Source organism: Xiphophorus hellerii, chromosome 20, assembly GCF_003331165.1.
Source record: "Xiphophorus hellerii strain 12219 chromosome 20, Xiphophorus_hellerii-4.1, whole genome shotgun sequence".
NCBI lineage: Eukaryota > Metazoa > Chordata > Actinopteri > Cyprinodontiformes > Poeciliidae > Xiphophorus > Xiphophorus hellerii.
In genome coordinates this window covers 17,087,971-17,113,216 of record NC_045691.1, presented here as the reverse complement: position 1 = coordinate 17,113,216, position 25,246 = coordinate 17,087,971, and the positions used below count along the sequence as shown (strand labels likewise).

At 38.6% G+C, this 25,246-nt stretch overlaps 3 protein-coding genes across 18 annotated transcripts in view; 1 reads left to right on the top strand and 2 right to left on the bottom strand.

The window, feature by feature from the left end:
- Positions 1–12,530, bottom strand: part of LOC116711104 (voltage-dependent calcium channel subunit alpha-2/delta-3-like) — a 39,477-nt gene extending 26,947 nt beyond the window's left edge. Inside the window, exons 1-5 of the mRNA XM_032550482.1 lie at positions 12,269–12,530; positions 11,006–11,087; positions 8,217–8,438; positions 6,448–6,564; positions 3,667–3,726 (exon numbers count right to left, since the gene is read on the bottom strand). Of these exons, the coding sequence (XP_032406373.1) occupies positions 3,667–3,726; positions 6,448–6,564; positions 8,217–8,438; positions 11,006–11,087; positions 12,269–12,381 (594 nt within the window). The 5' untranslated portion in view covers positions 12,382–12,530. The remainder of the gene's footprint in view (positions 1–3,666; positions 3,727–6,447; positions 6,565–8,216; positions 8,439–11,005; positions 11,088–12,268) is intronic.
- A 5,278-nt stretch (positions 12,531–17,808) lies between these two features.
- Positions 17,809–22,061, top strand: LOC116710268 (parapinopsin-like). Its single transcript, XM_032549220.1, has 4 exons — positions 17,809–18,197; positions 18,275–18,603; positions 19,399–19,641; positions 20,672–22,061. Exons 1-4 carry the CDS (start codon positions 17,867–17,869, stop codon positions 20,789–20,791), a joined length of 1,023 nt encoding a protein of 340 aa, XP_032405111.1. The 5' UTR covers positions 17,809–17,866; the 3' UTR covers positions 20,792–22,061.
- The window catches only part of cacna1da (calcium channel, voltage-dependent, L type, alpha 1D subunit, a), a 75,430-nt gene continuing 71,101 nt past the window's right edge, over positions 20,918–25,246 (bottom strand). For 13 of the 16 annotated variants that reach the window (XM_032549205.1, XM_032549207.1, XM_032549215.1 and 10 more), the window contains one exon: positions 20,918–25,071. In XM_032549205.1, coding sequence (XP_032405096.1) covers positions 24,766–25,071 — 306 coding nt within the window. In that variant the 3' untranslated portion in view covers positions 20,918–24,765. The remainder of the gene's footprint in view (positions 25,072–25,246) is intronic. The other 3 variants (XM_032549203.1, XM_032549213.1, XM_032549217.1) reach the window with 1 other exon arrangement.

The following is a 25,246-nucleotide window of genomic DNA, read 5'->3' as shown; positions in this document are numbered from 1 at the left end:
CCACGCCTGAGCAGCTCTCTGACGAGCTGCGGCAGTGCAGGGGGAGGAGGAGGAGGAGGAGCCTCCGAGGAGTGTGGGGCGGGAGGAAGAGGGGGGACGTGCACACTCAGCAGAAATTCAGTTCTGTAGGGAGGCGCGTTAACCACCAGGGTTATTACTGTAGAGCAGGCCGTGGGACACTGCAGTTCTCCGAGACGGCCCACTGACTCTTACAGTTAGCTGGAGGCCATACTGCAGAGATGTGCCCTCCATTACAGACTGCAGGGGCCCCACTGTACAACCAGGCTTATGGTGACAGGGGAGGACGCTCACTGAGCTTTGTTGTGTGTAACACGAACAACTCTTCTTACCACTATCAGCTTTACAATCTGCGCAGAAACCCTCCTGTGCTGTGAATCAGATTGTCTTATCTGGATTTTATGTGACAAACCAACACAAAGTGGTGCATACTTGTTGAGAGGAAATTGTTTTTTTTTTTTTTACATATTTAAGCTTCAAGAGTGTATTGTATCCAATCTGCTTGAGCGAAACACAAACACTCAAACAATTTTCACTCCAGTTACTGTCTTTTGAAATAAATCTCAAAGGTATTTAGGGTTATGAGTTATGTTAGCTTCAACTGCCACACAACATTTTGCATGCAGGCTTTAAAGTTATATTCTGGATGCTTATTTTATCACACCTTTTTACAGAAATCCTGAGATGGAAATCTCTGCAGTTCCTCCACAGCATCTTGGCTGTTTTTCTGATTAACCTGCTTCCTGCCAAACTCTGGTGTCATTTTCTGTCCAGTGCTGAATGACAGATTGAACATTTCTCCATGTGGTGCTCAAAGTTTGGAATGGTGATTTATGACCAAAACACCATAAACCTCTCCACAACTTTATCTCTGATCTGTCTATTGAACTTCCTGAAGGTGTTTGTCCACTAATATTCTCTAATAAACCTGTAACACATTCATACAGCAGTTGTATTTATGTTAAGATTAAGTTGGACAACACAGATGGACACTATTTACTAACTTGGTAACTTTTAAGAGTTTTATTTCAGGAGTATCAGAGAAAATGTTTGAATACCACTATTGCACTTTTCAGATTTTTTTATTTCTTTATTTTTTGGTAAAAAAATGAAACTATACAAATAAATACCTGCAAGTTTGTGGCTGCAACACAAAATACGATAAGCTGAATATTCTTGATGTGCGCTTTATAAGACAAAGTGAAATAAAGTTACATTATCATCAGAGAAACGATATTCTATACCTTCTTTTTCTTCTTCTTTTTTTTACATTTTGCAAAACCCACATGACTTAAACTGAAAAGAGAACATGACCTCATATTTCAAAACGAACTAAATGAATTGTTCCAATTTAATCTATGGTGAATAATAATGAGTCTGAGCTGCACCATCAGACCTGATCCGACCTGATCTGCCTGCTGCACCGCAGGCTGGACTCGGGTCAGATGTGACGGTCCTGACGGGAAGCAGCTGAGATAAGAGCAGCCGGCTTATCTCGCTGTGGTCGGTGAAATGACGCGTGAAAAATGTGTTGTGTCAGAAGAGGCGGCGGTTCACTAAATGATGCCAGAGGGAGCGACATCAGGACATCAGATCATTACTACCACAGGTGGATATTGCATTTTCCTCATTATTTTTTATATGGCAATTCAGATGGAATGACATGTAAAAGCCTGTGTTGTAGCTTACAGTGACAAGACGCATTTGCTTTGATCGAAATGAAAATAAAGTTCTGTAAATCTATTTTTTTAAAATATATTTTCTTTTCTCATTGTAAATAATTTGGCTTATATATTTTTGACATTGCTGCTTTAAGAAAACTAATTCCGACTTGGAAGTATTGGAGGAAAAATATAACCTTTGGGTTTTATATTTTTAAAAGCATCATAAAAGCGTTGGGCATATTTAAAGTATTTAAAAAACAAACTGCATTCTTATTTGAATTTCCAATTTTCCCATCTGGTTCTGCGGGTATAAACAGTGGAAACAAGCGGGGGAGGAACAAGAGCGCTGAATGTATTCATACGATGTAAATGCTTCTATTAAACGCAAACTGATGCCGTTATTTCTGTGTTTTGTTGCTCCAGCGCGCTTTCCAATCTACAGCCACGGAGCTGAAACAATGCGTCGCGCAGAAAGGGAGAAAAAAAAAAAAAGAGTTTCATTTATCTTTGTCCGCGGTGCAGTGAGAGAGACAGGCGAGAGAGAAGAGGGAGAGCGCAGAAATGCTGCATTTCCTCTGCAGAGACGGAGGAGGCTCAGACACAGCGCCCTGCAAACCCGCAATGAGAACCGCGGAACAAAGTCCCGAACAGGTGCGGCACTAAACTGAAAAATAATATCTCAACAATAATTCCGCTTCTAAGTCGCTCTTTGTCCGTTTTTGGATGTGGCAAAAGAATAACGCTGCATGTCCAGTAGGCCCAGTTTTTTTTTTTTTTTCATAAAATGTGAACAATGTGGCATCCAGCCTTGAACCCAACAGTGCTAGTGCTGCACACTCAGGGAAAAAGTACTTTCCTTTAAACACATTTTCATTGATATTTAGCATTTCAATACGGCCAAGCAAAATCCTACTGTAAATGGTAGACGGCCTGTACTTGCAAAGCGCTTTTATCAAGTCCTGAAGACCCCAAAGCGCCTCGCTCCACATGCAGTCATTGACCCACTGACGCAGACGTTCACATGCTAAATGCGTGAGCGGTTTTCTAAAATTGATATGGCACAGCCAGGACCCAATTGTGTCAGAGGTTTGCAAAAAGTGTTAAAAAAGAAACTGTCTATTCCGCCCTGAACATATCTTCTGTTAATCAGTTAATAAAATAGAAACATAATATCCAAAAGGGATCAGAACTGATAAAACATTAACTTATAGACTAATCAGATACCAACTTGACCTGAAGTTGGCATCTGATTTCATTTCCTAATAAAGTCTAAATTAAAAGGCTTGTTTCTGTGTTTTTAAGGAATCCGGAGCGCATCAATTAATTCAAGTTCAAGATCTAAAATATTGGTTAAACTTGAACTAAATTATGTTATATTGGTTCCTGAAAATTGAGTTTGAGATTTTACGAAATCTCTATAGGTCCCCTTGTTGTTTTCTTCAAGATAACTCTGGATAGCTAGTTTGTTTAAAACATGGTTTCAAAACAAACACAAATAGTTTTCTTCAAAAAGATATAAAATAATCATAATAAAAAAACACTTAAGTTCGTAAAAAAGGCATACATTTCTCAAAACTTTCCCCGTGACGTGCTAATCTGGGAGGACATCATATGGTAACGCTCAAACCTCATGTACAATGTTTTCTGGTTACAGTTATTGCAGCTGAATCAGAGTTTAATGCACAGACGTGTTGTTGCTCTGTGAAACCAGTCAGCTCCGCGTGTCCTATAGCCTTGGATCTGTGTGACATTGTTCATCCCAGGAACGCCATGTATCAACCCGCTGACAGGACATCAGAGCAGAAGAAGGATGGCGCCTGCGCTATTTAAAACTTTAAGGGCCTATTAACCTTCTCTAACCTTGCAGGTGCTCCTCACAGGTCCAATAATAATAATTCATATTTCACTTCACATGTTAAAGTTTTTGAGGGCTAGCTTTTTTCATATATAAGAATTTTTTTTTCTGTTCTTGACAGAAACTCACCTGCAGGTCTGGGTTGTCTTCGTGCTGATGGTGCGCTTCTTCCGCAGCCTCCACCAGCCGCTGAGGGAAGGAAAGAGGCCCGTTAAGACGTGCACACGTGTTTCTTGCTGAAAACATGAAGCATTTAGTAGATATAAAACTTGGAGGAATTATTTCAGTCGATTCTAATGCGGATAATGCACAAAATCCCTGAGTTTATACAGCTTTTCCCTCCGAGATGCGTTTTGCGTCTTTACGGCGTTCAGTTATTGGCTTCCTCTCGGTGAAAATGCCACTACATGATATTTTTCATTTTTGTAATGTATAGTAAGATGCATTTAGGCATTTATGCATAAATTGCAATCCACACGAACCTTAAGGTCCACATAGAGCCGGGATGATGGATGGAGTCTGGGTGGAGAACGATTTTCGTGGCGCTCACTAAAAGCGCGATAACTTACAGCTATAACAGCTCGGTTCTAGATATAAAAAAAATAATAAAAAAATAAATGAAAAATAAAAATGTGCTTAGCTGGGGTGTTTCCGGGGGAAAACCAGCACTGAAATCATTCTTGCCTTAGGAGCCACGCAGGTAATTAACATCTGTCACATGTGTCAAAAATAACTGCAACATAAACACAACTGAGGCTGCTGAGCCAAATTCATCTGACCTCACGGTGAAATCTTGTTTCGTCAGCAGAGAGAGGGGAGAAAAGCACCGTGGATTGAATTTAATGTTTGACGGAGAACGCATATTTTTGTGCTAATGAAATGTACCCCGTTTAAAGCTCTCTGTCGTCCTTCTTCTGAAGCCAAAACATGTTTTGTAACCTGTGATGGGGGGCAAAATGAGTCAAATCTAACTAGCATTTAATCTACTTTTATTGCAGCCACACAGTGGTATATAACATGCAACATCTTATCTCACAGAATCTCTTATTAAATTAAGGCCGTAATTCAAACCCTAATTGTCACGACTTATCTCACTCTGGGGATCCTGCGTAAAATCCTCATCATTCCCCCTGCAGAGGAAATGCTTCCGAGCTCCTGACGCTGCTCCTGAACATATCATGAAACTAAACATTCACTAAGAGTTTGCTTTGTAAAAAAGAAAAAAAAAAGTAAAAATTAGTGGGTACAAAAAAAAAAATGAAGAAAGAAATCTGCGAGTGATGACGAAACCCTTGAAACGTATTATCTGTTCGCCAACCTGAGAATTAAATTACAAAAAGCACAATTTTCTGTTCGGTAATAACTTCAGTTAATGACTTAAACAAATTGATTGGCCTTATTATCGCTCTCATCGGCTCACAGAAGGACGAATCATAAAGCTTTAAAAGCTTCAGAGCGTTTGCTTTTCGCTATTTGTGCCAAACAGCAAATCCAGCGGTAAAATGAAATGTAATAGATTCATTAAGAAACTGACTATATTCTTGCATGTTTATTTTTATAACATAAACCCGTCCAAAAAAAGAAAGGAAGAAAAAAAAAGAAGAAAGTTTGTCAGTTTATTTTCTCTGTCGGAGCACAGAAGAAAACTGTTTAAATTCATAATACGTTACTTTGTTCAAACTAAAGATTCTCCAAGAACTGAACTCATTATTTAAACACTGATTCCCAGGACACCACTGAACTCAAGATGTCAATAATACTTGATTAGTGCTGCAGCACAATATGTATTGGTGCCTCTGATAAAGATGCGTTTAAATAGCAACATAATGTCAATAATAATAATAATAATAATAATAATAATGGGGGGGGGGGGGGGGGGGGAAATACAAGCTTAAATGTTCCCCAAAAATATTCCCAAATTGAGAAATAAAAATGTATGTTAAAATTACTGGTTGCACAATTATCGACAATAATTAAACACATATTGTTTGTTTGTAAAAATAGAGGTGATAAAGGACCCATCCACATGCAGGAGGCAAAATATAACATTTAAAAAGAGATATTTCATAACATAAAGTCCAAACTTATAAGAAAATGGAATAAGATATTCTTTTTGAAGATCCCCCTTCTTATAAGTAACAAAAGAAATTCAAAGTAAGGAGCATGAGACGGACACAGAGCAACATGGGAAACATCAGGAGAATCCAGCAGAATACAGATAAATATTTACTAGAAATAAAGCTCAATGGATGTAAGACAATCGGGAGATTGACCCAAAATGCATAAAAAACTGAAAGTACCAAAAATTATGCAATAACGGACAAAAAATTGACCAAAACCATTTTTCGTCATATAAAGACAAAATGGAAAAGACAAGGCTGCAGGTTATTTATCAAACATGCTACATGCTAAACCTCACAAGTCCATAAATGGCTGTGATAAAACAGTCATGTATATCTACAATCAGATCAACAGAGAAAGAGTTTTGAAGCAGTAGCAACCAAGGCTGGTTGACAACCCAAGTCTGTCTTGCACCATGCAAAGTAAGCAGTGTGAGAGAGAAAGGAAGAAAAGCTCCCTGTAGGAAAGGTGCAGCATAAAAGTCTCCTTAACAACCACTGGCTTTTGTACAAATCATTACCAGGGATGCAAATAAGTATGGAGGGAGACATGTGTAAATAGGAGTTTCCTGAAGATAAATAGCCTCATCAAAATACAAGATTATTTTGTGCTCATTGAGTTACTTCCTGTCTGAAAAGCACAAACACCTCAGAGCCTCCCTCTCGCTTTCTGGAGACACCCTGACTCCACCTTTGCTGTTCCACAGACTCCTATTTTCTGCTCTGCAGTGAATACACCCAAAGCTGATTTGTTTTTTCCTCAACATTTTATTTAATTTTTTGTACATACCCTGGTGGCCTCTGCTTTTCTCTGGAACATCTCCTCCATCTTCACAGCCAGATCTTTAACCAGCTTCACGCCGTCAATCTCCTCCACTCTGACCGACTTTTCGGGCTCTTTATATTTCTGAGAAAATAATCATAAACAAACGTGACAGCCGGGACGAGTGGAGGGAGGGGATCTTCAAACACAGGTGAGGAGCCATCAAGGCTGACGCTGTTATTCACATCATGTGATGAAATGAGGGAAAGGGTGAGATGTTTCATGCGTTGTTCTGCTTCACTCACGGGCTGTTAAACAAGGATTATAAACGTTCATGTGTTTGCTGACATGATGCACAGAGCTGATAAAACCTGCAGCTCCAAACGCCTCGCCGTCTTTATCTGGTCTCAGTGATTGGCTGCACGTGCAGGATGTCTTTCTCTTTGCGATAGGCTGGAGGTGGCCATGTTGGGTGGTCACGAGGAGGAGGGTGTGTGGATGGGAGTGAAGGCTATGCATGGTAAGAGGGTAATTGAAATGGAGTCAAAGCACAAGAGAAAGATAATAACACGTCAAGCTCGGGCAACTCCGTGTAATGAACTACACCTCAAATAATGCTGATTCTGCTGGATGTACAGGACCTCCTGTGATAGAATAAAAGCCTGCAACAGCTCAGAGGAATCCAGCGTTATATCCTCCTGAGACCCAGAAAAAAAAAAGTTTTTGAATTTTTTTTTTTTTTCACTACATGACTCTTTGGAGTGAAAAAACATCACTACAATTGAAAAAGTTTCAAAACATGTTATTATTTATTTATTACAGTATGTCCTTTGGAGAGGACATCGGGACTCTCTTGTGGCAAATATGAACACATTTTGAGGCCCAGGATGTCCTCTCTAAGGACCAACAGGATTTAACACAGTGGCATGTATGGTTTCAGAGTTATGAACAAAAAAACCTATGTCCTCCACAGAGGACAAAAATGTATTGCTGGGTCTCAGGAGGATATAACCCAACATCTGACCGGCACACACATACACTTTGTAAAACGGTAACACACGCCAAATAATAATACAAAAAAAACTCCACATTTTCAGGCTATCAGCTGCTTCCTATAACATTATCCTAAAAGGAGCAACATAGGCTCCCACATACAAAAGAAACACAGAGTGTGTGGACAAAACACACACACACACACCCCCCCCCCCACACACACACACACACACACGCCGGTACATGAGGCGACAAATTACCTACTGAAAAGAAGAGTGTGAATTTGCAGTGGAGCAGAACAGTTCATTTCACGCCTGTCCTCCTCGCCCCAGCACCTCCAGCCCCTGCACAGAAACTCCCAGCCTCACCTCCTCTCAAGCCCTCCAGTCGTCAAGTGGAGGTGAAGATCCATCCATCAAATCCCCTGATCATAATTATTGATTAGACTAATGACCGATGGAGGAACTCCGGGAGCCAGAGGAGGCTCGGAGCGTCTTCGGGTTCACAGGAACCATAATGAAATCAGGGAAATCAGAGTAAAAAGCAGGTAATGATCAGCTGTCTAACGACCTGTCAGCTGGCTCACAGCTCAATGCTTGGTGCTGACTGGCTCAGCGCAGATCGCTCCGGTCACGCCGGCATGCGCAGGAACATTTGCGGGGCGCTTACAGGCACATCAGAAGAAGCAAATGTGCGGGCTAGATGGCAGGAAAGTGTTTGTACACAGATGAAATGCATGTTCCCTTACATGCAGCGTGACGCTTCAGCTCACACCATTCAGGCCCCGGTAAAGGAGCGGTTACCTCTGGGCAGGAGAGTCCTGGGTTTTGGGCTTGGAGACGCTTCCTAAACGCCGTTTGGACACTTTCTCCGTATTTTCGAGGACTTCCTCGCTGCCCTCCACTTTCTTCCCAAAGACAGGCAGCTGTGATCTTAGGGTTCAGCCTGCTGGTGGCCCTGATGGGGGGACTGGCCTCAGAAGTGGAGTTGGCCCCCGGACGTGGCGCCGTAATGGACCACAGCTCCTAAAAACAACAAAATGGTTCAAAGCTGAGATTTAATGAACGAAGCAGTCTCTGAATCATTCTGGATAAAGCTGTGGCTTGTCATCAATTTTTTAATAGGATGTAAGCTAAGTCTTGATGTATTTTTTATTAAAATATACATTGTACTCTTGTGCAACACAGAGCATCCCCCAGCATGCTCTGCTTAGATTGATATTCAGACAAAATCAACTGTAATACAGCTGCTCACAAAAGCAAGCGATAAATCTAAAGCTCTGCATTACGTCACACTTTCACCTTGCAGACTTGGTGCTACAGAACAAGGCGTTCATAAAACAACAAGCAATGTTTTTTATGTGTTTCTTTCTGAAGAGTGATTGTTAATCACTTTCTCAGGTCTGTATATCTTCAAACTCAAACCAGTAGAAACTGTAAAAACTGCATAGTGCTATAGAAAAGTCTATTTTTTCATGGTTTTGCTGTCAGATGCTAAAAATCAGTGAATAAATATAAAGATCTCAGTTGGATTTTGGGGTCAAAACACACAAGATTTACCTTCTGGAAGAAAAACCTTCCAACCCAAAGTGCCAGTTCATCGTGTTATGTGTTACACTAAAGCATATAGTGTAACACATACATGTTACACTATATGCTTGTATTAATATATTATACAAGCATGAATATATTAATATATTTGCAAATTAATACAGAATCTGAAGATTTTTCAAATGATAAGTCAGCTGAAAAAGTTGGAGACACAAATGTGAAACATGTTTTTGTGAAGTCATACAAACAACGACGTTGTGCATGTTATTGCTGCCACTGCTGGCTTTCCTAATTTTCACCTTGTCACTCTTCTGTCTTCTCCATTTGTTTTTTTTTTTATATCACCAAATAAAACTTTTCACTCCTTAAGAGGAAATAGTGTCAGAATGAGCTACTGCTTTTGTAATTAAGTGGGTAAAAGTGTAAGCTAAAATATCACAAGGTTTATGTGACAACCAACAACAAGGTAAAGGACTAAATGTATTTCACATACATGTAACACATAACATTTGCATATTCATACTTGTTTAGTTCCCCAACAGATTGAGGCCAAGAAAGTTTGAAATCTTACAAAAGTCTCAACATTTTTTGTTTATGGAGAGCAGAGGGATTTGATAGAGGCTTTTTGCTCAGGGCACAACTATTACAGTGGGTGGCACAAACCATCCGGCCCCCCAAAATAAAACAAAACAAAAAAGTTAATCTTCTGTTCCTCCCAAAATAGATTTTCTTTTAGTTACTGCCATGTCCAGGAAATGATGATTGGGAGCTGAGCTTAGTAAAAAGGAGAATATATAAAGATTTATATATATATATATATATATATACTCCTTTTTACTAAGCACAGTGCCCTATATAAATAATCAGAATTATATTTGAGCTGTGGTTGGAAATTTGATGGTCAAACATTTTTTTATTTGATTAATATAAGAATATTGCCTGTGCTTTTTATTACATCAATCCAGATTGAGATTGAGATTACCACCACAACAACTGGACTGAATTATTCAACACCGTTTCTAGACACATTAAAACACAGCTTGGACTTTTAAAATCTTTCTATGAGAAAAATGAGTCACATATTTCTCAAAAAAAAGGTAAAAATTTCTTCCCTTTACAAAAGGATATGTTCGAGTGTACAAACCACCAAAGTGAAAACTCAAAGAGGAAAATGTTCACATTTGTTGTTATGAGAACATTGCCACACATTAATGACATTAACGTTTTTCTCATTGAATGTTTGCAAATACATTTAATAGACATTTGCCAGTTTTTGGATTGAGCAAAACCAATTAAAACTGGACTTTTCTTACCACAACACATTTCTACTGAAACTTTGTCCAGAGGTTCTGGTGGGTAATGAGCTTAGGAGGAAGTGCCTGCAGTGCCCGTCATGGTCTTGGGCTTTTCGGCTGATGTTTTTGGTGTAAAAGTAGCCACACACCCTCCAACATTGCAGTTATTCAGCATTCATAAGGAGAAGCTCCTCCAGCTGTTTACTGCACCTCCTCCAGTCTAATCCCAGTGAAGTGAAAAGGACAGGCCTTCATTTATCAACCTGACTTCACTATGATTGCCTTTTTAAACCCGAACCCACCTCTGCCATCAAGTGGCCACAAAGATAATCTGCATCTCGTGCTCCCCACACACTCCATTCGCTTGTTCACCCCTTTCATCCCCTCCACTCACACACACGCCTTCAGCTCCCTGTGTTTACATCCGAGGCTGGAAGCTCTCCACTCAGGAGAGTTCACAGGAGAGAGGAGATAAGTGGGGGAAACAGAGCTGTGGTTAATGGGCCGCGTCGCGCACAAACACACATGAACTCAAAAACACAATGACACACACTCGCATGGCACTCCAAACACACCTGAGTCTCCTCTGAAACAAGGCCTCAGCATTCAGCTGAGACACTCAAATACTCCTGCAGCCATCAGAGGTCAAATGCATTACAGCAGAAGTGAAAGTTACCACACAAAACTATCAGACAAATAAAGAAGTCACTTGGACTGAAAGAAAACACTGAGAAGTTACAAACATACCTTTTGTAATAGCTGGGAGCCAGAGTACTTCGCAGAAATTGATTTGATTTCTCCGCCAAATGCAGAGGCCCAAAGCTTTACACTGCCAAAGAAAAGAAAGAAAAACTGATGAATTGACAAAGAATCACAGAGTTACCTTGAGAAAGAAGAGAGAAAAGATTGCTAAGTAGGTCAAACATACATATGTTTTGGGTAACTTAATCAATGGCTTCCTCCTGTCATCTGCAGCTGTTGAACTTCTATCTTTAACTTTTAGGCACCTGATAGCTTCTCCTGATAAGTTGATCTTATTCACCTGCTGTGCACTCATAGAAACTTTCACTAAATTTAAATCGCTTTTCTGCGGAACAATAATCTGTAATGTTCCAAGATGTTGTTTTACATACAAATATGTAAAAAAAAAACACCTATGAAACATTGTTTATTTATGGCTTTAAAGAATTAAGATTTTCTTTTAATTAACACAAAAGGTTTTCCTGAAAGCTTTAAATCATGTAAACGGTTACCTGGTTTTCATAAAAAGAAGAAGAAAAAATAAAAGTTTCATTTAGATTTCTTTTTTTCCCCATTTGTCAGGAATTAAAACTGAAATGTAACGTGGAATATTTGAAGTTTTATTGGTTTGCTTTGTTCAGTGTTGTAAAAGATGCACAGTGCCCTAAAGAAATGCTGGATGTGTTTGTTTTTTAATAAACCTTCAGTTTAATTATATCTGCTGGTGATTAAGAGCAACTCTGAAACAAAGTGATCAGTGAAACGTAATACAATGGTCAGAAAATCAGAGTTTAAAAAATATATATTAATCATGCTTCTTCTTTACGTTTTGGATAATAAGTGATAATAAAACTTGGGTAACGCTAACTTCTTTTTAAATAAAATATTACACTTTTTGTTGCTTGTTCTTTATTAAACAAATCCATAAAGATGGATTAAAGGTGAGACATTTACACATTACTTCTTAAATTTTTGCAAACCTAAAACTTAGTTGAGTAACTTTACAAGCATTACAACAAAAAATCTATTCGTTCTTTCAGTCACATTTTAAAGCTTTGCTGTTACATCACATTTTCTTTACTTTGTAAATTTTCTGAAGTGGTAGAGGGTCTGATTCAAATCTAACTAAGGTTCTGTTCTTCAGAGATTCAAAAAGCAAATTCTGAATGTTCTGAGTGTGAAACACATTTGGCGCTGAATGGGTTTAGTCTTTACAAAATGTAACAAACTGATTAGATAAGTAGAAAAAAAAACTGAGCATCCACTCACACTGACAGAGGGATTCCTTGCTGAGATCCCGCCACCGCCGCTACGTTCCAGCCGACGAAGATCCAGAGAAGAAGAAACGTGTGCAAGACTTGGATCCTGCAGATTCCCTCCATTTCAAGCTTTGTGTTCCCTCTGGACAATTTCTGCAGAGTAAAAATCCAGTCCGACCTCGGTGCAGCTCAATCCCCTCCTCCAGTGCAACTTCTTCACCTTCTGCTTCCACTGCCAACACGTCCTCAGCCCCACTACTGTATCTGAGTGGGCTTGAAAGAGAGAGAAGGAGAGAGAGAGAGCATCCTCCTCCAGCGTGTCTCTCTATCTTTTCCTCCCCCCTCTCTGAAAATCCTCTCGGCTCATGGTGCAGGAATTACAGAGCGCCTCTCTTTGTTTGCAGCTCAATAGCTCTGAGAAGCAGATTATCGCTTTTTGGAGACAATGCGTGGCTTTATTCCTTTTCTAACATAAACAGAAAAACATGTATGGACTAAGTTGAAGAAAAATTTAATTGGTTAAATGTTTGCAGTCTCACTTAGACAAAACATCTCTGTCCTAAAGTTGATGCATATGATTCCCCTAACACTCCTAGATTTATGTCCATAACTGCAAAAAAACCAAAAAAGGATTTTACAAAGGGACCTCTTTAATCTGACCAGAAGTTATACTTCATTTTACTATTTTTGGTTGAAGAAACAGCCTATGGGCTATAAATGTTTCTGAACATAAAGTTAAAACTGGGAACCATATTGGACTCATGGGAATTTACTTTAGTATAATCGTCTCTGTGGGAGATAATGAGGCTGCAGATATCTGGTGAGGGCTACAGATCTGCTGCAAAAATGGGAGAGAGAGAGAAAGAGAGAGAGAGAGAGAGAGAAAAAAGAGGTTTAAACAGTGCCGTTATCAAGGGGGGGCTGCAGAGGGACAAAGTCAAGGCAGGAAAAGTTTCAAGGGCTGTATGATACTTCTTTATATAAATATGTTGCATGCAATTTACTTTATAATTCCCCCTTTGTGAATGTCTGTCACTCAGACTTAAACCCTTCCTCAAATATTACCCATTTCCTGTGTTTACAGCAGGTCAAAAATAGAAAAGTTACAATATTTAAATGTTTCTTACAATAAACCCCCCCTAATCCCACCCCCAGAAAAAAAACATACCGTACTTTACCTTAAACATTTTTTAACATATAAAATCTGCTGACTTAGGTATATACTATAGGTACTTTAAAACTGTAACGTTAGACTATTAGGGTTTTTCCAAAATCAGAATTTAATTACAGGTTTCACTAGAAAAACAAACCTAAATAAAACTCCTGAAATTGTGTTTTGGCTTTGATTTGAAAACCCAAGATTACCAGTGTCCTGTGAACTCATGCATTATATACTGTAGTTTCATTACTTACAGAGTATTTCAAGCATTCATTTTTGATCATTTTGATAACTATGGTTCACAGGAGGATAACCTAAAAAAGTTGTAGTCTGCAGAATCGTCAGGAAATCTGTTGACTTGGTGGTTGTCCATCACACATGGTACCATCCACAAGACATAACTTATAAAGAAACTGGCTGTTCACAGAGTCCAAGCACATTTAGGGAAAGTTAGGTGAAAGGAAAAAGTGTATAGAGAAATTGTGGACAAGTAACAGTGACAACAGAAACCTCACTATAGTGTTTAACGTGAGTGCTTCAAGACATACAGACACAGAAAGAAACAGAACTGACTGTTTCATTTGTATTTTTTATTAACTTTTGGTTTTATGTAAATCCTTAAAATCAACAAAAATAAACTCGCACAAAATTATGAAGCTGTGCTTAATTATTCTTTGTATAATTTATCATTTTGAAATGACTTGCTGAAATTAATAAACTTTTCAATGATATTCAGATTTACTGGGACGCGGCTGTAGCTACAAAGAAACAACTCGTACGGCAGAAGATAAGAGCCCTTGTGAAAAGGAAAAAGGAGATTTGCATTATCAATGTGCATTACCCGTGATTGGCTGAAGTCTTAATTAATCACTTGGGCCAGCCTTGTCACCCAACAGCGAGTTTTCTATGCAGATCCCAACACTGCTGCTGGCGCACTGCAGTGTCACGACTCCTCATGTATGAAAACAGTTTCAGTGCCCCATTATTCAATCATACCGGAAGACGTCCCCATCGTCCTGCACTGTAAACGCTGATTATAAGGCGATAATCACGTCGGGGCATCAGACGGGTTGATGCAGCGCCTCCTTTTCCTCCTTCCGTACACAGCCCACCGCCTTCACCCTCCACAGGAACCTTGTTTCCACTTGAGGCTTTTATTAGACTCGTAATTGCATCGTACATCAAAGTTGTGAGGGGGCCCATTGCTGCCTGGGACGTGCCGATAAGCCACCTGAATGTTGGATGACGGACAATATCATCCAGTGTCTTCTCTGACCGGCGGCCTGAGCTTCACACCGACTCTTAAAATGTTTTAATTAACCAAAAGCCATCAAATAAAAACATCTCTCAGTCACAGAACTGAGGAGGGTCTGCTGGTTTTATTGGAGCCGCTGTAGATAAGACTGATTGGACAGTCATGCTGATGTGTCCTTGAGCAAACCAAGCCGATGACTCACCAGGGTTGCTTTTTTTTGTCTAGAGGCTTATAATCGACACTTACTCTCAGAAATGTGGTTTCAAATTAGCTTTCTTTCAGAGCAGTTGAGCAAAATCTATTTTTTAAAAGCTGAGACACCTCTAAAATTGCATCTCGGATTAACTCACTTTTCAATGTGAGCTACATACATTCATTTGTTTAATTCATCTCTCTCTCAGGTTTTACATCAGTTGAGCTTTAGATGATCTTGGATCAAGTCAAAGACTTCCTGTATGCATCATTTCCAGGAAATTATAGGTGCTGTCCATGGTGCTGAACTCAGTGATGATTTCACTGCATTAATAATTCTCAACTAAGCACAGAGTTTAGTCACATAACATAGCAGAGGCCTGAGCATCATTTCTCTGTGTTAAGGTCTTTAGAGTTGGTTTTACAGCATGTCTAGATTGGCTCAAACAGGCCTGTGTTCATCACCCCCTTTGTTTTTCTTGGCTTTGGGATAAACCCATAATCTTGATTAATCCAGCCCCATGACAAACAGTTAAACAACAAGGTTATTTTTCCTAATTAAAAACCCAATTCTTTCACATTCTGGTAAACAACACTTTTTACAAAAGAAAAGAACTTCAAGGCTTTGTAGAAAAAAAACACCATCCATCCATCTCTCAACATTAGCTTACTATATTTCAGATATTATCATTTGTTGTTTTTACAACAGTTATTGCCATATTTTAAAATTAATTTTCATTGTTCAGCAATTTAGTGCCTTCAGCTGTAAATAAGACAAATGTTTACATGAAAGTCTATCATTGTTTTACACAAAGATATTCAGGGGTTCTTTTCTAAATCCCAGTCTACTTGGCTGATCTCTTTTTGCTGACAGTAAAATAATATCAGTAAAATTAATTTTACAAGTCCTATAATTAGTGTGCACACTTTGATTTGGCTGGATCAGTAGCTTTAACTATTAAGCTCAATGCTTTCGACTGACTTGTAGATCATCTTCACAAAAATGCCAATGTTAACAGATGAACATAAAAGTAATCTCATGTGAGGCCTGTTATGCTTCGCTTTATAATTAGAGGCAGTCAGTCTTGAACCATTAGCCTGTATTGAGCCCTCGCAGTTATAATCTGCATCTTGACTTGATTGAACATAAACCTCTTAGAAGGTGAAACTTCGGACACCTCTTGTTAAATCTACGGGCTTAACCTCGCCTCAATTCTTCAGCGGCTGTGGATCACTCCACACAGACCACTTCCAGCATTCAACCCACTGTGGATTACATGATCAAGTCAAATGTGTCGACGGGTGTGATGGGGATGGATCATCAGAGCTTTAAAGGCTAAATATAATACAATGCAATGTGAGTTTGGTAACTGGTTCGGTAAAGACGTATTAATAGTACGACCATGTGGGTCTAAAGCAGCACACCACTTTGTGTAAACAGACCCATAACTAGTTACTTCATAGGATGTTTACTGAGGAGCAGACAGGATCAACGTAAAATAAAAAGATATACAAGGAGTACAAGACAGATCCTGGATCAATAGTTTGATGTAAATCCAAGGAATTTAATCACATTTATTATCTTAATGAGAAAAATGCAGCTACTTCTGTAGAAGCATTAGATTAGGAAGCTTCTGCTTTAATGCCAGATCATCACTTTCCAGCCAGTTCCTTTATCTTTGCTCTAACACTTCAAATACAATTCACTTCCTTCACCTGTTTTATGGTTAATCTGCTGAAATCACACAGAAGTGTGTGTCTTAAAAACACTGCATGGTGGGATTTTACAGTAACTCTTTGACTCTAATGAAATCATGTGTATGATGAATATTTAGCATTACTTATCATTAAATATTGAAATTATGTTCAGAATTTCCAATCACGAATTTGACTTTTAGTGGCATTTTTATTTCTGCAGTCCTGCTGCTAGTGTTAAACCTAAACAGATGATGTGAGAACTTTATCCAAAAGTAATAAACAAAAACCCAAACCTATTAAAACACCTGGTAGGTCTAGAGCTGTTTTTTCAATTATACAGTTTCAGTTATACAGCTACCCTGTATTTATATGAATAAGAGTTTTAATTTCTATATTTGTTCAATTATTATAGAGAACAAAAACTGAGCAGTCTTTTATGTCACTATATAAATAAAACATGTTTATAATTTCAATAGATTCAGTTAATAAGTATTTTTGCCAGATTCAGTTTCTCTTTTCTTTTCTAAGCTTCATTGATTCAGATTAGTTTCTGAAATAAGTTTTCAATAATTCACTTATTTTTTTATATATGTATAAAAAAAATATTTTTTTTTTTTTTTGATAAAGCTGATTAGAGAGCTGCAAATATGATATGACACACAAGGCCATTTTTTATCCACTCATCAAAGAGGAAAAACAAAGTAACATGATATTCAAGTAAAGCAGAAGTGTGTTGATCTTCATGCGTCAGGAAACGGTTACTAAAAACTGTTATAGCTGAAAATGTAAATAATAAAAGAGGCTTGATAAAGACCAAACTGTGTCTTCCACTAAACCACAAAGAAACAAACCAGATATTAAACTTGAATAAACTCAAAATGAGCCTCAATTTGCATTAATGGATAAATCTTTGAAAGTTTCATGTGGCAAAGAGGCACAAAACGTAACAAAAATGATCAGAATCAGATAGAAGAGATTATACGTCAAATAATTTATGAGATGAGCAGAAAGTAATTTCTGCAACACAATGTGAGGTTTGCCAGAGTGCTGGCTGTATGAGTTGTTTGCTGACTTTAATCCAGCCTGGAGCATCCTGTTTAAACCTCTCTGCAATCAAGCGAAAGGCGAGGGATCAAGGATGATCATTTGAAGGAATTACTCTTTCTTAACTCCAGATCCAAAGGATTTATTCCAGCCGTCTAATCTCAGCCGTCTCATTCAGTCAGAGAGTTATTGAAGATCTGGCAACTCTGACATAAGAAGGAAACATAGAGTCGGACCCCCTTTTTTCCTGCTTTGCAGCAATGCAGCCCCCTGCGCTTTTACCAAATGCTTCGTTCTACATGGATCCACCGGAGGAGCCCCCTCTGTCACGAGCAGGCTTCATCGTACTCTCCGTCATCATGGCCTTTTTTACTATTCCTGCCATTGTGCTGAACGGTACAGTGATCATCGTGTCTCTCATGCACAAGCAGCTGAGGCAGCCGCTCAACTACGCTCTGGTGAACATGGCCGCAGCCGACTTGGGCACAGCGATGACCGGGGGGGTGCTGTCGGTGGTCAACAACGCCCAGGGATACTTCTCTCTGGGCAGGACAGGCTGTGTGATGGAGGGCTTCACTGTGTCCTTGTGTGGTGAGTCTAAAGAGTGGAGCAGTTCAGGAACCGCTCACCTTATTTGACTGGTTTTATCAGCTTTTCTGTCTCTGCAGGCATCACATCCCTGTGCACAGTGGCTCTGATTGCAGTGGAGAGGATGTTTGTGGTGTGCAAGCCTCTGGGACAGGTAACCTTCCAAAAGAAGCATGCCGTCGGAGGTATAGTCTTGTCTTGGCTCTGGTCTCTTGCCTGGAACTTGCCCCCACTCTTCGGCTGGGGCAGGTACGATCTGGAGGGTGTCGGGACGTCCTGCGCACCAGACTGGCACAACACAGACCCCAACAATGTCTCCTACCTCATTGCTTACTTTGCTGTGTGTTTCGCCTTTCCTCTCACTCTGATCCTGGTCTCATATGCAAAACTTCTGTGGACGTTACACCAGGTGAGACATTTCTCATCCCGAAAGAACAATGTGGGTATATTTGAGATTCAAAATGTCTCTTCTATGGTTTAATGCCTCTCCTGCATCAGCACTTTAGAAGCCATATACTTTGTTCTTATAAAAAATGTGATGGGGAACGACTTCAGATAATCATCTTGCTCAGTTAAGAGCATAATAAACAAAGAAACACAAAGCAACACTTGATTTTAAGACACTAGTTACAAAATGGCAAGTGAGAAAATGCATAAAATTGATGTTGAGCGAACAAAGAGATATAATCTACAAATAAATTTAATTATACTTTGAAAAATGTAAAATTGCCTCCAATCTAGACAGTAAATTTTTCTCCATTTTAACTTTTGAATGATTATCATCATTCGATGCCCTGAAATGTTACCAATTATTAATCGTCGTGATGACATGTTTACCATTTTGTGTTTTTTTCTGCAGAGTTCTGAACCTTAGTGCAATTATTAATTCAAAATTAACCTGACAATTAATGGTCTTCTCAGTCTGCTTTTATCAGTTTCTTATTTTTTTTATATTTTATACAATTTCTTGGGAAGACAACATCATGTCTCTGTGTTGAAATGAATCATTAAATTACTAACAAATCCTAACCTGTAATAATAAAAAGCAAAAACAAAGATCGCAAATATCTTTGTTTTTGCTTTTTATTATTACGAGGATCATAATAAGTTTTATGGGATTTTATTAAAATAAAAACAACTGTTTTCACAGTCCATGGGCCTTCTCTTGTCAGTCACTAATCATTCCTGGTATTCTGTGTTACAGGTTTCAAAGATGGCCTGTGTGGAAGGTGGAGCAGTAGCTAAAGGGGAGATGAAGGTGGCGTCCATGGTGATTCTGATGGTGCTGTCATTCCTGGCAGCCTGGCTGCCGTACGCCGGTCTGGCCATGTTTGTAGTCTGCAGACCTGATGCAAAGATTCATCCGCTGGTGGGCACGCTGCCGGTTTACCTGGCGAAAAGCAGCACTGCGTACAATCCCATCATCTATATCTTGCTCAACAAACAGGTAACTTAAAACCACACTTTAATTATTCTAACAATTAAATCAGGGATCGTAAATCAGCTATAAATCCTTTGCTGCTTTTGTAAAAGCACATCAGCCCCATCTAGTGGTGATAAGACACATAACACAGACATCGTGAGGGAGAAATTATGCTTCAGATCTACTTTAAGTTAAAAACATGCTTAGTGTTTTTAGTGCTGCGTCATAATTCTAACGTGTAACTGTATAAACTAAACTGTTGGAGTTGTTCTACTTTGGGAAAAACTGTTACATTTTTATTTATAATATATCCTGCTGCATAAATAAATACAAAGCAAGTATGCCCACACATACTTTCTATTGGGTAAGAAAAACACCACAAAAACAGAAACAAATACTCTGTTAGGGGCTTTTCCAAGGAAATAAACATAGCTAAATATTGAAGTACGGACCCAGGAAGATAGAAAAACCCAAGAATCTGCAAACAGGATATAAGCAGCAACAGCTATGGACACACAGCTAAAGACAAACAACATGAGTGAGGATTAATTTCTTTGGGGAAGAAAAACAGAAAGCCCAAATTTAATAGTAGTCTAACCTCCATCAGTGACTTTGTCCTTCAAAGAAATTTAGGTAAATAGTTAACGAATAAAACAAAGTTATTTTCTGTAAAGAAAAAAAAAAAGAAATAGCTCCCAGAAGACATATTTTTCCCTCTAGATGAAGCCAGGAAAGAAGCAGAGTAGAGGTGAGCCAGGAGGGCTTTCAATAAGAAAAGAAAAATAATGAGCGTAGTTAATGCGTCTCTTTGGTTTTCTTTAAAGAGAGGATGAATTAAATCCATATTTTTTTATTCCAGGAAAGAGACGAGGCTATACACTGAAGCACTGAGCTTCAGAGAGAGCATTAGCTTATAGGAGCTTCATGCTGCGTGTTTAAAACTGTCCTACGGTCTGAAACCATCAGGAAACTGATGTCCTTATGGATCCATTGACTTAAATGTAAGATGTTAATAACTGCGTATGTTTGTTTTTCTTGTTTGCTTGTTTTATAGTTTCGTAAGTACGCGGTTCCCTTCCTGCTTTGCGGGAAGGAGTTGGTGGAGGAAGACGAGGCGTCAGAGGCAACAACCACCGTGGAGGCCATGTCTACAAATAAAGTGGCTCCCAGTTGAAATCTTATAACCAGATTTTTTTGCGTTAAGCACATCAATAAATCAGTGACCTGTAGTTGTCTTTATTTTTTAATCTGCAATAAAGACAAAACAATAACCGAGTCACAAATAAACGAGAGCATTAAGTCAGCATAAATTTATTTATTGATGATAGAAAACAAAATATCAAATGAAGTCAAGGCCAAAATAAAATGAAAAAAAGAAAATACAAAAAATGCATTGATACAAAATCTAGAGGATTTAAATATGTATTAAAGCATTTGCTACAGAGAGAAATGATGTTTTACTGAATAAAAACATTGAGGAAATGTCAAGACTTTCAAGTAGAGAACATTACCGTGGGTCATCCCATATGTTTGTACATATTTTACATTAGCTTCTATTTTAATACAGATTTCTGAACATTAATAATCGTTATAGTAAGAATAATAATCATAACAAGATGAAGAAAAACTAACAAAAATGTTTCAATGAATATGTGTTTCTCTGTAAACTGGTATGTTTTTCTGTTGTTTTTTTTTCCATACCTGTGAAACAGAGGAACAGTGCACCTTGAAAATATTTTTTATACTCTTTCATTCCCAGCATTTAGAGGTGAGGTGTAAATGACAGATACAGATTCCACTAAACCATATGCACGTTCACAAAAAGTACAAAAATCGTCTCACCTTAATACACAAATCTGTTTAGAAAAAGGAGAAACAAAAAGCACTATACATTTACTTGTGCAAAGACAAACAACTATGTGCTAATATTTAAATACCATTGGTATAGACTTAACCAAATCATTTTCTTTTCTCAGGAATTCCCTGACATGAGGTAAAAGTAAGTTCTCTTTATCTTTAGTTTCAAAACAACTTTTTAAAAGTCTTTACAAAATAATGCATATCTTCAGTTCATTAGTTCTGTAATTGCTACAAATAGTACAATGTGCCTTTTATGTGCATTGGTCCTTTTAGCCACCAACAAAAAGGACTAGAACACACTTTTTTTTGTTTGAAACTCACAAACAATTCAAAGAGCCCTTTCAATGTGCACACAAAGTGGAAAACCTCAACGTTCAAGACAGCATTCAGATTGAGAGTACACCCACCGACGAATCAAGTGCTCATGAGCAACACGTCATAGGAACCTTAAACATCATCTGTGGAAAGTTCAACTCTACGTTTTGATACTTGAAAGAAACACTATTGTTTATTTAGTCCAGTATGTCACGGACTTGGGAATGATAACTGATGAAACACAGAAGAAGTTGAGCTGTTATGAGGGGGGGAAAAAGCACACCCCGCAGTAAAACTCATTTAAAGTCTCCACGCTGTGCGAACAGATATGTTGACACAATGATATGTCGTCAAAGTTGCCAACGAGGTATAAACTGTATGCAAGAAACCAGGTGAGGAAAGAGAAAAGGGTACAGAAGGGGTTATTGCTTTGCACCTCCCAACCTTTCTGGCACCAGTTCGCCCCCTGCTGTTCCACCGTGAACACGAGCCTCACTGGCCTGCAGCCGCAAGCCCTCACAAACCGTAGAGCCTTGAAAAAGTATTCATGCCCACTGAAGTTATTCACACTTTGTCACATTACAACAAGAAATGTGTATTTTTTTCCAACGGTGTGTGACAGACCAACACAAAGGAGCTCATGTGAAGAGGAAGGAATTGTTTATTTCCCCTCAGTAAATAATAACACTGGGTTATAAAAAAAAAAGTTTTTTGGAAGTTGTCTACGCTTTTTCAACTGAATTAGGATTATTTTGTACAGCTGAATCCACAAATTACATCAATTTTTCTCAATCAGGTGAGGATTTTATTCTAATTTGATTTAGAGAAATCTGATCTTCTCACTAAGTTGATTCTTGTTTTTGAAATTATTAGTTCATTTCTGTTAATATTTCTCATTCAAAAAAGGTTTGAGGAGAAAAAAAAACCCCTTTTCTAAATTAAATGTTGCAAAGTTGTATTTCTGTAAATTGAATAATAATCACTGGTAAGGGTAATTACATGTAAATTGAAATTCTCCGTCTCATCAATCATTGATCCCAGATTCTCAGGAAACCGATCCATTTGTTAGAACAAGTCATGCATTCTGATGCATTCATGTTGCATCCATAGTTCAGAAAGTTGACCTGATTGAGCAAAACCACCATGGTCTTTGGATTCAGCACATCAAAATGATCCTAAAACAGTTGAAAAACCCCAGACAATTCTTTGGCCGTTGACCAGGTAAAATTTAGCCTCTCTTGCTCTGGTGTCCCGAAAACAAATCTAGTTCAACCGATAGCCTTCAGAAGTCACCTATTAATGGTAAATGAAGTTCATCTGTGCGTAATTTAATCTCTGTATTAATTCATCTGTTACCTAAACATCTCAGATGCTTTTTATTGAACATTAGTGAAAGTCAAATTCCAGACTTAAGACCAATTGAGATGCTATTGCGACATTGCACTGTGAATTCAATTCTAATCTAATTGCTGCAAAAGGTTTTTCAATAAAGTATTGATTCATCGGCTCTGAATACAAATGCATTTTATACATTTCAGATTTTTATGTGAAGAAAAAATAAAACCACGTCTAATTTTCCTTCCACTTCACAACTATGAACCAAGCTGTTTTGGTCTACCGCATAAAATAAAAAAAATTTAAAACATGGAGGTCATTGATTGAAATGTGTCCAAATGTGAAACATTCAAAGGGCATAAAAGTTTTTTGCAAAACACGGTACATAAAGGCAGAGAAGTCCCTGTGGAGTGTGGAGTTTTATACCAAGCCCAGCATGAGCCGCACAAATATCAATTTATCCAAGTTTTAGTTCTTTCAGCAGCAAAAAAAGGCATTTCATCAGGGGCTGACAAACTAAAGTTTGATTCGAAAACCAACAAAAAAAGCAGCAATGTTTATGCATGGATGCATTTAAATTCATGTACACACGACACAAAATATCCAAACAAAAGTACTCCTCAGACAGCCGCGTCACTTCGACTGCAGAAAATGCTCCGCTTTGCAAAAACCAACATATGTTCACCCCATTTTAGGAAGTCATTTGAATATATTGTGCAGGTGTGTAACCATAGTAGAGCATCTAAAAAATGTTTTATAGGCAAAATAAAGTGTGCATATTAGCAAAAAACAAAAGGCGTTTAAATATCATAGTACCTCATTAAAATAATGCAAGTTTCCTTTTATAGAATAACAGGAGTCACAAGGGTTCATATTGCTGATCTTTTAAATGATACATAATTACAAAATATAGAGTTATCTCTTTACAAAGTTTCTCTTGTTATATTATACAATTTACAACATATCAACTAAGAAGTATTAACCAGGCTATTCTTAAATGTTTAAAATAACCTGCCTGCTAGTGCATTTACTCCAAATGCTTTTGTTTCTTTAAACACACACAACTAAAGCTGAATGATGCTAAAAGTAGGACAGTTAATTCCTGCATAATCTGTTACGACTCGACATTTTCCATTAGCTCCAGCAATCCTTAGACAACCCGCCTCAAACAACAAACGGATCAGGCTCTGATTTTCCCCTTAAGACTACATCTCTAGATATGACTCACTATGCTTGCATTGAAAACTTGCATGATATGCCGAACCTTAATAAAGTGACTGAGGTAATGACATCATACATCTGATTGTCATCACCCGTAGAGACCCGCCCTGCAGAGCGTCTCTCTCTCTCCCTGGCGTCAGTGGCCTGGCCTCCAGCCGGCTGCAGGCTGTTTTCCCTCCAGGTGAAGATCTTCCTCAGAGAGTTTCAGTCTCTCACCTCCTCTGCTGGCAGGAGGAGATTTAAACGTTCAGGACTTCTATGGCGCTTCTTCCTCCCGTATGCCTTTTTTTCTGCTCTGTGTAAAAGGCACTACTTTTGGTCGGAGCCAACAGATGCATTTCTTTTTTAAAATTTAAATTTTTTATTTAAATGTTCTAGATTGTACCCAGTCAGATCTGTAGATCCCTCCAGCTAATGCTATAAAGTCGTAATGCAGATCATCTCATCTGCCAGGTCCTCCTCGTAAGGAGCTCTGGGTTCGGTCTCTGGCTCCTCGTCACTGTAACTGGCTCCGGTGTCCGGCAGCTCATAATCCCTGGGGGCCAGAAGGGGGAACACGTTGACCCCGTTGATGCCGGGAGCGATCCCTTCGCTCAGCAGGTGGCTGGCTGCACTCTCCATCTCGTCTATTGTCATCTCACATGCATCTGCTATTTCGTGCTTTGTGGCAGCAACAAACTTGGGATCCTTGGCGTATCTCCCGAGGCCCTCTGATATCAAAACCTGCAGTGCAGAAAGGGAAGGAAATTGTTTTTTTTGCAGTCTGAATAACAAAAGGTAATTATGTCTTTTTTTTCCACAATTCTACTAAAACTAGTTTGTTAAAATTGTATTAGCGTTCCTTAAACTTTCTTACTTTCAACAAAAACAAAGCAGTGGAATCACAGGCAATCACTCG

Coding starts and splice junctions, on each gene's coding strand:
- LOC116710268 (XM_032549220.1), top strand. CDS start 17,867: ATGCAGCCCCCTGCGCTTTTACCAAATGCTTCGTTCTACATGGATCCA. Junction 18,604..19,398: donor TTCTGTGGACGTTACACCAG/GTGAGACATTTC, acceptor TCTGTGTTACAG/GTTTCAAAGATGGCCTGTGT. Junction 19,642..20,671: donor ATATCTTGCTCAACAAACAG/GTAACTTAAAAC, acceptor CTTGTTTTATAG/TTTCGTAAGTACGCGGTTCC.